General features: G+C 31.3%; 1 protein-coding gene across 1 annotated transcript; it reads left to right on the plus strand.

The window, feature by feature from the left end:
- The first annotated feature begins 11,726 nt into the window (after positions 1 to 11,726).
- LOC139890505 (cyclin-dependent kinase F-1) lies at positions 11,727 to 14,415 on the plus strand. The gene is made up of 2 exons (XM_071873381.1): positions 11,727 to 12,270; positions 13,292 to 14,415. Exons 1-2 carry the CDS (start codon positions 11,779 to 11,781, stop codon positions 14,219 to 14,221), a joined length of 1,422 nt encoding a protein of 473 aa, XP_071729482.1. The 5' UTR covers positions 11,727 to 11,778; the 3' UTR covers positions 14,222 to 14,415.
- Positions 14,416 to 14,696: the final 281 nt, after the last annotated feature.

Consider the following 14,696-nt stretch of genomic DNA (forward strand, 5'->3'; position numbering starts at 1 on the left):
AAATGTTTTCTAGGGCCAGAGATCGAGTAGTTGGACCGATTATGTTGGGCTATTCTTGTTTTAATGGGTTTTGCAATTTGGGGTTTCCTGTTGGACCGAAGGAAATATTGGGTTAAAAAGAATTACTATGTGATTTAATTCAGAAAACCATAACAGATCAATGGTTAGGGACACGGGTGTTAAGTGGGAGGTTGTGGGTTCGAGCCCGGGTTGAGGTAGTTTATTCTTTTTGGAAGTCTATTAATCCTTTTAAGGTAGTCTTATTATTATTATCCTTATTATTATTGTTATTATTATTATTATTATTATTATTATTATTATTATTATTATTATTATTATTAGTATTATGATCACTATTATTATTATCATTGGAACTAGGATAATTAAAATTATGAATATTAAGTTATGGTCACGATCATTGAAATATTAAGTATAAATATATGTAACTCTTTATTATTATTTTTATCATTAATATTAAAAACTATTATTATTATTATTATTATTATTATTATTATTATTATTATTATTATTATTATTATTATTATTATTATTATTATTATTATTACTACTACTAGAATTATCATTATTTTTATCATTATCATTTTATTTTCATTACTATGATTTTTATTATTATTTTTATAAAAATTATAATTTTTTATTATTATTAACATTATTATTATAATTTATAACATTAATATTATTATTTTTAACATTATTATTATTACAATAAAATTAGTTATTAAAATTATTATATAACACATATATAAAAGTATATACATATAAAAATATAAACAATTGAAATAATATATATATATATATATATATATATATATATATATGTATATATATATATATGTATATATATATATATATATGTATATATATATATATATATATATATATATATATATATATATATAACTTGTTCGATTATGATTATATGTGTTAATATATATATATATAAATGATATAGGTTCGTGAATCCGAGGCCAACCATGCATTGTTCAGTACCGTCGTATGCATATTTTTACTACAAAATATCATATTGTGAGTTTCATTTGCTCCCTTTTTAAATGCTTTTGCAATATATATTTTTGGGACTGAGAATACATGCGCTGCTTTTATAAATGTTTTACGAAATAGACACAAGTAATCGAAACTACATTCTATGGTTGGATTATCGAATCGAATATGCCCCTTTTTAGCTTGGTAGCCTAAAAATTGGGGTTTATTATAATTGCCACCAATTGACGCGAATCCTAAAGATAGATCTATGGACCTCAACACGTCCCATTCGGGTTACGAATGCTTTAGTACTTCGATTATCATGTCCGATGAGAGTCCCGGAATGATGGGGATATTCTATATGCATCCTGTTAGTTCGGTTATCAAGCGTTCACCATATGAATGATTTTTAATTCGCGGTTTACGCGTGTTATTTTGTACTCGGGTTACGTGTGCAATTAAATATCTGGAAATCTTGTGGTCTATTAAAATGATGAAAATGATTGTTTATGATAAAATAATGAACTCACTAACCTTTTGGTTGACACTTGAAAGCATGTTTATTCTCAGGTATTAAATAAATCTTCCGCTGTGCATTTGCTCATTTTAAAGATATTACTTGGAGTCATTCATGACATATTTCAAAAGACGTCGCATTCAAGTCGTTGAGTTCAATAAAGATTATTATTAATTTAATGACAGATTAGGTCATTTATAGTTTGGATATTATGAAATGGTATGCATGCCTGTCATCTTTCGATGTAATGAAAGTTGTCTTTTAAAAACGAATGCAATGTTTGTAAAATGTATCATATAGAGGTCAAATACCTCGCAATGTATTCATATGTTATTTTATTCGTCCTTATGGATTAGGACAGGTCGTCTCATGTGGTATCAGAGCGGTGGTCTTAGCTAACCAGGTGTTGCATTAGTATGTCTAACTGATAGTTGTTTAGATGCATTAGTGGGTCTGGACTTCGACCGTGTCTGCATGTCAAAAGTTTTGCTTATCATTTCGTGTCGAAATATATTTGCTTATCATTCTTAGTCTAGACACATCTTACTGCATTGATTGCATGAATAGTGTATAGACAAAATTCATATCTTAGCGTATCTGCTAATTCATATCTTAGCGTATCTGTTACTGTAAACTTTACCTAGTATATTCCGTAAATTCCTCCGCAATCTATGAAATCCTTTGTTCTATATATATATATATATATATATATATATATATATATATATATATATATATATATATATATATATATATATATTCTATGTAATTAGAATACCATCCGATAGCCGGAAATCATTTCATATCGAAAAATCCTTTACTCAATCGTACGAAATGAAACTCGTCACTAGTTCAATTTCTTCGGAACCCGACAGCTATTTCGACACGGATGTTCACCTAAGCTCTGAAAGCAGCGTCACCAGAATGAATCAACCAATCAGCCATCCCCAATTCATCTGATGGGTTCGTAGTCGACTTAATCAATAGAGACGCGAAGAAGGCGATCCTTTCCACCAACCAAATTGCCCTCTTGATGAAGAACCCAAAAGCACTTACCGGCGAACCAGTTCGAAACACCATTTTCACCCTCATTTCCCGAATATCTCGTCACGGTTACATTCTATCTAAAATTCTAAACCTTATTCATCCGCTCGTTCCGACTGACAATCATCCTGGAGTAATGGAAGAAGTCAACGATCTTCGCGCTCGAGTAATAAATTTGGAGAATATGGTGCAAAACTTACCCGCTTCAACAACAGTACCACCAACATCAGTACCGACAGCACCAGTACCACCAACAACAACATCTGCATCACACGCCACAATATCACAATCTATACCTCGAGCATAATCTTCGTTCTACATCATTTATCTTCATTCTGCATGACGATTATGTAATTTCTAATGTTTTAGAGATTATTCATTCTAAATCCAGCCGAAAACCAAATGATTTTAATATCATATTAACTCATTAAATCCATGATTACATCTGAAGAAAATATATATATATATATGTTTTCATAAAGATTGTAATTAAAAATTCTTTTGTACAAACTGTTAATGGTGAAAATATTTTAACGGGTAGGTAATACCCGAGGAATATTTAGATTTCACATTAATAAGTTACACTGTACATTCTTCCATTTTGATTCAACAGTCATTTACTATCCTACTTACATCCACCAATATACGTATCTGTTCACAGCAGAATAACAATTTTCATTCAATTTTATATTTAGATTTTGACCTATCAGAATCCAACAAGTGGCATAATGAAGTAAACATTGGACAAAAATAAAATTTGTTAGGAACAAACAAATTAACTATGAGAAATTTTGTTAAGAATCCACGCTAACAAAATCATAGCTAACTGTTCCTAGCTAACTGTTAATTCCTTATTACATTTAATTATCGCAATTTAATTATCGCAATTTTAATTCTCACAATTTTATTTATCGTCATTTAATTTCTGTTATTTATTTTACGCACTTTAAATATCGGGACACGTATACAAGGTTTTGACATATCATATCGACGCATCTATATATATTATTTGGAATAACCATAGACACTCTATATGTGGTAATAATCGAGTTAGCTATATAGGGTTGAGGTTGATTCTAAATAATATATATACTTTGAGTTGTGATCGAGTCTGAGACATGTATATACAATGGGTCACGACACGTATTAATTAATTTGAATATTATATATTAAACTATATATGAATTATTAAATTACTAACTGTGGACTACTAACTGTGGACTACCAACATTGGACAATTAAAATGAATTAAAATATTGATTATAACATATGAGACTAAACAATTCTTCAAGTTTGCCACTTGATTTCATCTTAAAACTCATTTGTATCTTGACAATTACAATCTGCGTTCAAAACTTTCATGATTCTTGAAAACACCTCAATCCAGAGGATGAATCAACCGCACTTCATCTACGGAAGAAAAGATTGATGCATATAGTTATGCACCTGAAAATACTCGGAACCTGGGTAAATGTTTAACACGTATCTGTGCTAGCTCCTTTGGCGTAATAATTACCGAAAATAACTTTGCAATCCCTTTTCAAAATAGCAAATTTTGTCACAGCTCCAGCAAATCAACTTCGACTTTCATTCAAATAAGTCTTATTACAACTTTGATATAAAAGTTTGTCTTTCATCATCGTTACTGGAGAAACCTTTTATATTCCACCATATTACCAACAGATGTACGAGCAACCTTATTACTCTTTGGCTTAAATCTCTCTGATAAATCGCTATATTTATTCATTGAAACCTCATCATGTATTCATCTATACCCTGTAACAATAATGGCCATACAAACTACTGAGAAGCATCAGTCATCGATCTCGAGTCTCGCAGCATTTTCACTTCAACAGATATATATAACATGTAACTCCTGGAATTTTGATCTTCAATTCTAAAATTCTGAAAAGCACCCAGTCTACGAATCAATACTCTGAATGTTGAAAAAGCTGAATGAAGCAGCAAAAATTGTAAACGACCTTAACAGTCGAAAGTTTGATGATAGAGAATAGTGGCTGAAGAAGCCCAAAAGATGAGAAAATTTGGAACTGAAAAACGAACTGAGCAAACCATGAAGGAGGCTGTGGACAAATCACAAAGAATAAACATGCCTTCAAAGAATCCAATTGATTTGGTATCTGCTGAAATTATTAACAAACACCTTGCTCCTGACTCTAAACCTTTACGAACAAATCTTCTTCATCATCCTTCGATATGAGAAATTCTAAGATATCATCGTATCTTTCATTATAAATATTCTCGATATTTCTGAAGATATTTTCATAACTATTCTTATCTAAAATCATTTATCTCTTCGCAATATCAATGTTACATCAGAAAGGAAACTGTTTTAGTTTCTAATTTCTGAAAGATTCGAATTTTAAAATTTGAATGTTTTTAAAGTAGTGTTGGGAATTGAAGCATGAGTTAGTATAATATAATGACACTTGATCAACGTGATTATATTACAGTAAGTCATGCTGAGTTTCTAATGGGACGTGATGATTCACAGACCATAACGTCATCATGTGCCATGTTACACGACTCTTACATTCTACCTAATCTCCAACCATATCGAGAACATATCTTCCCGATAATTTTATCTATTCTCTTAAATTCTGGTAATTTAACCAATCAAGATCGTGCTATTACAATTTCTCTCATAGAACATTAGTCATGTTCATTAGAAACTCTATACCTATGAATTCTGGACCATGACTTGTGAAGAGAAAACAAAAGAATGAAGCTCCGAAATAGAAATGGGAGTATAAATCGCAGCAAATAGAAGAGAGCATTAACTGTGGATGACAATGATTATAGAAGCCAGAAGCAGAAACTTTGAAATATAAAAGAGAATATAAAGCCCAATAACAATACGGAGGTCACAAACCGTGGATGTTAATATGAATAGCAATATAAAGACACGGTAGAATTAAGAATAGTATCACCCCAAGGTAATAGTAGAAGTAAACAAATTTTTCTGGTGGAAGATTGAAAAGAAGGATGACAGAAATGATAATTAGGAAAATATCAAGGATTAGAACGGGATTAAGCATTTTTACAATCTTTTGGATGTATGAATTAAGAAAGAAAGTATAGGAATGGTAAGAATAATGGAACAGAAGAGCTTAATTTATAAAGGAAAAATCAGACATAACAATCGAGACAGATGACCGCATTTAATTAAAGAAATCCTAATTTCCTTAAATCCCGAAGAATCAGATCTTATAAATTTCGAAGATTTTCTTTAAATCCCTTGAATTCCGGAATTCAAACGTGACTACGTCAAAAGTTAAGATGAATCTTTATTTCATTCATTTCACTATTTTGTAATAGCTTCACTCGTACTCTTCGAGTAGTCGAATTATCTTATCCATATTACTCAACAGTAATAAAACTCTATTTATCAGCTTATATCTGTCAGGAAAACATTCTTATTGTTAGCCATGATGATCCCACTCAAATTTCGGGATAAAATTTCTTTAACGGGTAGGTACTGTGACGACCCGAAAATTTTCGACCAATTTTAAACTTAATCTATATATGGTTTCGACATGATAAACAAAGTCTATTAAATTGAATTTCAAAATTTTGAACTATTTTATGAAACCATTTGACCTTCGACCAGTTCCGACGATTCACGAACAATTAATTGTAACTTGATAGGTGTGTATATATATATATATATATATATATATATATATATATATATATATATATATATATATATATATATATATATATATATATATATATAATAATTGGAAACATAATTTTAAATATTGTATGTTGTTGTTACTAAAATTTATTTATGTAAAATAAAATAAAAAAAATAGAATATTATAACAATTATTATTTACAACATAACTATATATAAATAAAGTATAGTAAAAATAAATATTAAATGATTGTAATACTCGTTGGATGTTTCGATTGATATTAAGCAAACTAAATTAAAACTTATGTAATTTTAAAATAAACGGTGATACGAAAATAAGTTCTATAAATTTTAAGCTTATTAAAAATGTATTTAGAAACTATTTGTTAAGTTTTAACACTTTTTATATTTTACCCAGAATTGAGAGGGACAGTTGATGTAATTTTTTATTTAACAAATTAAGGATCGAATTTTATATCATAATGACCAAAATAGATAAACATAATTATTGTAAAATTTTAGAATTTTTCCGAAGACTTTTAGTCGCCACTGACTAACAACGGTGTACAAAATAATAGACCATAAAAACTGTCGGCATATGATTTCAATTAAGATTAACTGGATTCATGATTAATTAAATTATTATTATAATTATTATATTATTATTATTAAAATCACATTTTTGCAAAGATTCGATCGATTAAAAATATTGGATATTACTGTGATTATATTCGTTTTCTTGTTTCTATTGTTGAAGTTTGTTACACAAACTTCTTTTGTGACTTGCAATTTGATAGAATACAAACCCCAAGTAGGGTCACCTAAGGCTGCTTAATTATGGATTACTATTTATAATTGATACATGATTGATGCACGCTTTTAAATAATAGTGTATGATTAATTATTACTATTTGTTACAGTAATTTGTTTACCTTATTCTCTGCATATATACAAGACCATCTATCAACTTCTAAAAACAAGGAAGTGATTTGAGCCATCACAAAACTACACTATTCTTTCCTATTTACTCTCTGCTCTATCTATATTCTTTCTATATATATGTACAAATACATAGATAGATATATTACCTACATATGTGATTATAAACTTCAATGTTACAACCATCACTACTACCGTCACCCACTCCACCGTCCGTCACCACCATACACCACCCTTCAACCATCATGTCAACCACCTCTCTCATTCTTTCCCTCTCTCTCTCCAGTTTCTCTTCGTGAACTCACCATGGCAACACCACCACACGCCACTAGTCACCACCATCCTCACTCTATCTATCATTTGGATTCTAACTCGAACAATCGAAGAGATTCATCACCACCTTGTGAGTTACTTGAACACATAACATAACCAAATGCTACTGATCATCATAACCCATCACCATCCTCCTCAACCTCCAAACCACCTGCGTTTTCTACTACTCGCCACTACCAAGAACCGAATATTTGATGTACTAACCACCATCACAACCCATGATCCCCAACCATCATCATCTCCATTCAAACTAAACCCAACACCAAGTTAATGCTACGGTTTGCACACCTCAAACACCAATCAACACAACTCTTTCTCTCTCTAACCTGTACTGTTCGAGAACCCTCAAGACCACCTGCAACAGTAAACGATGAAAATGGAGAAGAAAATTACACGTTTCGCGTAATTAATCAAATCAATACACGTTTCGTGTAGAATTGAAAGTCACATGTTTCATGTAAGAAACTACACGGTTGCGTAAGAAGAAGATGAATACTATTGCTACTAATCGATCTCTGTTTCTATTATGTTTCTATTATACAACGATGATGAAGATAGTGATTAAGTAATGAACAAGATGATTAGTGACCAACAATGAATGATGTCAACAATGATGAGCGATGTTAAACTTTGTATACTAATGTTGTGGCCGTCACTGCTACTCCGGTGGTGTCCCTCCTTCTTTTGTCGAACCAAAACACAAACCCCACAAGTAATGGACTAAACAATCGATATTGGATCAGTTTAAATGTTTTCTTGGGCCAGAGATCGAGTAGTTGGACCGATTATGTTGGGCCATTCTTGTTTTAATGGGTTTTACAATTTGGGGTTTCCTGTTGCACCGAAGGAAATATTGGGTTAAAAAGAATTACTATGTGATTTAATTCAGAAAACCATAACAGGTCAATGGTTAGGGACATGGGTGTTAAGTGGGAGGTTGTGGGTTCGAGCCCGGGTTGAGGTAGTTTATTCTTTTTGGAAGTCTATTAATCCTTTTAAGGTAGTCTTATTATTATTATCCTTATTATTGTTGTTGTTGTTGTTATTATTATTATTATTATTATTATTATTATTATTATTATTATTATTATTATTATTATTATTATTATTATGATCACTATTATTATTATCATTGGAACTAGGATAATTAAAATTATGAATATTAAGTTACGGTCACGATCATTGAAATACTAAGTATAAATATGTGTAACTCTTTATTATTATTTTTATCATTAATATTAAAAACTATTATTATTATTATTATTATTATTATTATTATTATTATTATTATTATTATTATTATTATTATTATTATTATTATTATTATTACTAGAATTATCATTATTTTTATCATTATCATTTTATTTTCATTACTATGATTTTTATTATTATTTTTATAAAAATTATAATTTTTTATTATTATTTACATTATTATTATCATTTTTAACATTAATATTATTATTTTTAACATTATTATTATTACAATAAAATTAGTTATTAAAATATTTATATAAAAGTATATACATATAAAAATATAAATAATTGAAATAATATATATATATATATATATATATATATATATAACTTGTTCGATTATGATTATATGTGTTAATATATATATAAATGATATAGGTTCGTGAATCCGAGGCCAACCATGCATTGTTCAGTACCGTCGTATGCATATTTTTACTACAAAATATCGTATTGTGAGTTTCATTTGCTCCCTTTTTAAATGCTTTTGCAATATATATTTTTGGGACTGAGAATACATGCGCTGCTTTTATAAATGTTTTACGAAATAGACACAAGTAATCGAAACTACATTCTATGGTTGGATTATCGAATCGAATATGCCCCTTTTTAGCTTGGTAGCCTAAGAATTGGTGTTTATTATAATTGCCACCAATTGACGCGAATTCTAAAGATAGATCTATGGGCCTCGACACGTCCCATTCGGGTTACGAATGCTTTAGTACTTCGATTATCATGTCCGATGAGAGCCCCAGAATGATGGGGATATTCTATATGCATCCTGTTAGTTCGGTTATCAAGCGTTCACCATATGAATGATTTTTAATTCGCGGGTTACGTGTGTTATTTTATACTCGGGTTACGTGTACAATTAAATATCTGGAAATCTTGTGGTCTATTAAAATGATGAAAATGATTGTTTATGATAAAATAATGAACTCACCAACCTTTTGGTTGACACTTGAAAGCATGTTTATTCTCAGGTATTAAAGAAATCTTCCGCTGTGCATTTGCTCATTTTAAAGATATTACTTGGAGTCATTCATGGCATATTTCAAAAGACGTTGCATTCAAGTCGTTGAGTTCAATAAATATTATTATTAAGTAAATGACAGATTAGGTCATTTATAGTTTGGATATTATGAAATGGTATGCATGCCTGTCATCTTTCGATGTAATGAAAGTTGTCTTTTAAAAACGAATGCAATGTTTGTAAAATGTATCATATAGAGGTCAAATACCTCACAATGTATTCATATGTTATTGTATTCGTCCTTATGGATTAGGACGGATCATCTCATCACGATCCATACACCATGAACGGTTACCTTTATTTCTTTCCAAGGCCTTGTAGGCACGAATCCACCTCCCATTAACTTGTATGGTGTTCAAGGTTTTTGTGAAAGAATCGACATCAATAACGTCAATAAAACGAACATATCCGAAACGTTGACCGCTCAACAATCTCTTTTTTGGAAAAAACACGTCATGAAGAGAACCTTATTTCTCAAAAACGTTCCGGCAATCTACTCTAGACCATGGCTCCAGGAAGTTGAAGATCAAAAACGATGTTACTCGATTATCACACGGCTTTGTACACGAATAGCCATTTGGCTTCGACATGCCGATCAGAACATCTTCAGCCAGTAGACTGGCCGCCGAGGTGATGTTGTCGGATGAGAGTGGTATTGAAACAGTATGCCGGAATTAAAAGAAAAGGGATGAGAACGGTGGTTCCTGTCAACCTGTAATAAAAGTCATCAAAATTTTGGGATGTGTTTTTTACATTCTTTTATATGTATCCGACTCTGTTTGTGCAAGTTGATTAAAGAAGTTGGGACTCACACTTCACACTGATTCTTGTGTTTTCTTCTTTTTTCTTTTTCTTTTATTCTTCTTTTCATTTTTTTCATCACTTAATTGTTTTTGTTTTTGGTAATTGCAGGTGATGAAGGTGAAGATGGGGAGGAAGAAAGTTGTTGGAAAATACCTTTAATATTTTAGGGTTTATAAATAAAAAGATGGTCAAAATTTTGAGCCAACTATCATTTATTTAGTTTGGGCTAAATACCGTGTATATATTGTTATTGTTATAAGATTAAAAAAATGGTAAAAAAGGGTCGAATAGTTTTAAAAAAGTGGGCCAATTTTTTTAAAAAATCTTAATAATAATTATTCTTATTTATATTATATTTTTTGTTAGTTAAATAAATTAAATAATAAATTAAAGTATAAAAATAAATTAAATAATAAAAAAGAAAAATGAATCAAACACTGAACGATTTCACTACTTTTAGCTTCAATGTTAAATTTCAGTGTTTTGAAAGATACTGAAATTAGACACCGAGTTCAGTGTCACGACTATTAGTGCTATAAAGAGATCAACAATTCAACAACAACATAAACACTAAATAATAAATATAAAGAATGAAAAAAAAAAAAACTCAATTAAAATTTAAAAGTGCATCACTACGCAATAATTCTCTCATTTGAAATTTGTTATCCACATATAACAAAATAGTTTTGAAAAAATATTTATTACACTTTATTTTTTTGTTAAATTTACGCAATTATTAGTTTTTTTTTTTTTTTTTTTATATACCTTCTTACTTACATTCGTCATTCGTGTACTAAGTTATAGTGATACTCCAGTACTCCGCAAATCCGTATTGCTCTTAGTGATAGTCCAAGCGTTTTGCTCTTATAGTCATGAATGTACTTAGTCTAATAATGTGGTCAAGTCAAATGGGCAAATAAAGCTTGTAAGCCCATTTTGATTCTTTTATGTACCTTTATGATTATTTCACTTCTACGTGAAAAAATCATTTTTAATTTTAATTCCTGTTTTTTTTTGCCAAAAAAAAAAAAAAAAAAATTTCCGTATTGCTCTATATACGTATATCCCATACAACACATAAACGTATGCTATACGTATAATTATCATCATTTTCTTCCTCACGTCGAAAAAAAAACAAATTCAAAAATCCCAAACCCTAACCCCAAAAATCAAACAATTCAAAAAGATCAAATGGATCCATCATCAACAACCAAAAGCTGGAGCATCCACACACGCCCCGAAATCATAACTAAATACCAAATCCTCTCCCGAATCGGATCCGGAGCCTACTCCGACGTCTACAAGGCTCGCCGTATCTCCGACAACCTAATTGTCGCATTAAAAGAAGTTCACGATTACCAATCCGCAATTCGTGAAATCGAATCGCTTCAAACGTTACAGCATTCACCAAACGTCGTCGTATTACACGAGTATTTCTGGAGCGAAGATGAAGACACTGTACTTGTACTTGAGTATTTGGTAACGGATTTAGCTACGGTGATACGGAAGGCGAAAAAGGAGTGGGATGGTGGATTGAGTGTTGCTGAGATTAAGAGATGGATTGTACAGATTTTATTAGCTGTGGATGCGTGTCATCGGAGTTCGATTATTCATCGTGATCTAAAACCGGCTAATTTATTGGTTTCAGCTGATGGTGTACTCAAGTTAGCTGATTTTGGTCAGGTAGTATAAGTTATCTTATATACATGTTGATTTATAAAATGTTATACATGAACTTACAATTTGCATTTTAATTGAATTGTTTGATAAATGATAAACTAGGTAGTATTATTAATCTCACAAGTTATATGGTTTTGCATCAAATTGAATAAAAATCATATGCTGAATGCTAATTGCTTTATGTAGTGCGTCTGCTGATTTCTTACTTCTTTCACAGTAAAACACTATTAAACACTTTCATAGAGATATACAGTTGTCAAGTTTGTGAGTTTGTTGAAGTATAATTGGTGGACTCTGTTTGATTATGTTGATTCTATTGAATGATGGAATTGTTAAATTGTTTTTGTAACACACTCATTTAGACTGAACTCAGTTTCACGAAAAGATCCCTTTCAGAATGACTGAAGCAAGTGCGACTTATCCTGGAAATCACTACCATGATAGAGTATGAAACAATGCGACATAGTGTATTTCATGCTATTGAATTGCTGGATCTGATCCTTTCATATGCTATCTTTCAGCTTAAGTCAATGACCATAGGGTTGAAGGCATGCTAATTGTTGTAAATTTTACCAAGTATGATAGCTTAATATGGTGAATACCTGTTTCTTACTTTTTTACTAGGAAACATTGCAGTCTTTTCATATGCATCTTAAGAGCAAAGATGCAACCGACTTTATTGTGAGTTCCAAATCGGTCTTTGAAGTTTAATAATCACCAAGAAAAGGATTGAATTCCTCAAAAGGTTTTATCTAGGGTAACATGGACATTGGACAAAGTTCGTTGCCATTTGTGATTTAACTCGGTCTCAATTAAACATAAAGAATATATAACCAACCTGCTCCATATTGCCCTTGATGATTTTACTTAATGCACGGTTTAAGCCTTTTTTTCGCTATTCTTAACAATGTGTGACCAGTATAGAAACAGGACAGAGTCTGTTGTTACTCTTGCAAATCCTTTTATAGAAGTAAAATTTTATACATATTGCTTCATATCTTTCTCTTATGTTTAAATCTTACAGGCTCGGATACGTCTAGCACCGGGATTTGTTTCTGTACATGACAACACACAACCACAGAGCCAAGAGTCATCTGTATATCAGCAACATAAAACCTTAATTGAACCAGAAACTGCGAATCAAGAACATCGTTTAAATCTTTCTGAAGTACCTCTGGGAACCATCGAGGAATATGGACCGTCAGATGAGTTTAAATCTAAAGAATCATTTTATGATACTGATAAAGAGACAAATTTCCCTGATGCAGATACATCTTGTCTTGCTACATGCACTACCAGTGATGTGGAAGACGACATCTTAAAAAGTAATTATTCTTATGAAACCAACGATGGTGGGACTGAATCTGGGCAGTTAACATCGGTTGTTGGGACCCGTTGGTTTAGAGCACCCGAGCTTCTTTTTGGGTCCACAAATTACGGTGCGGAAATTGATTTATGGTCTCTTGGTTGTATCATTTCCGAGCTTTTCACTTTACAACCACTTTTCCCGGGTACTTCAGATATCGACCAATTAAGCAGAATCTTCACGGTGTTAGGCAACTTAAGTGAGGAAGTTTGGCCCGGTTGTGCACAACTTCCTGATTATCGTATAATCTCTTTTTCAAAAGTGGAAAACCCAAGTGGATTAGCATCTTGCCTTCCTAACCGATCACAAGATGAGATTTCACTTGTGAAAAAACTACTTTGTTTTGATCCGGCGGGTCGGGCCACTGCAATGGAACTACTTCATGACAAGTATTTAAATGAGGAACCGTTACCGGTTCCTATATCTGATCTGAGGGTTCCATCTCCAAGCCATGGTGGAGACCATGGTTCATCGTCTGATGAATGGGGTGATGGTCAAGATATGGGTTCGGATTCTGACTTTGATGAGTTTGGTGGATTCAACGTCACGAAAGGAAGTGGTGATGATTATTCAATTCGGTTTTCATAATCATGTGGCCTGGGTGATCCAGATAATTGTTTTGTTATACATTATTATTATTATTATTGAGAGCATCACTTTTTGTATATGTATGTGAGAGGATGGATTAGATGTGGAAGGAATGAAATCTGAAATCTGAAACACCAGCTCTTTACGATGTCTGATATCGTTGCTTTTTATTACTAAAGAAAATTAATAACTTCTGTTCGTGTCCCGTTTTAGCACTTCCAGTTTGGTTTTTTGGTTTTGCTGATACGTAGCTACTTTGAACGTCCGCCCGCCATCAACTTTTCTTTCCCACCCGTTTTAATGGGATCGATATCAATATTCAACATTTGAGCGCATTTCCTACAGTAATATGTTACTGGAAGACGCTTCAAGTTTTGACTAACCCTACTATCCAACTTATCATCATTTGCAAAGTATTGAAAACATAAGTGTGTTTTATGAAGATAACGAAGGAATCGTGTAAATTTTACATTCT

Source organism: Rutidosis leptorrhynchoides, chromosome 2 (genome assembly GCF_046630445.1).
Source record: "Rutidosis leptorrhynchoides isolate AG116_Rl617_1_P2 chromosome 2, CSIRO_AGI_Rlap_v1, whole genome shotgun sequence".
NCBI lineage: Eukaryota > Viridiplantae > Streptophyta > Magnoliopsida > Asterales > Asteraceae > Rutidosis > Rutidosis leptorrhynchoides.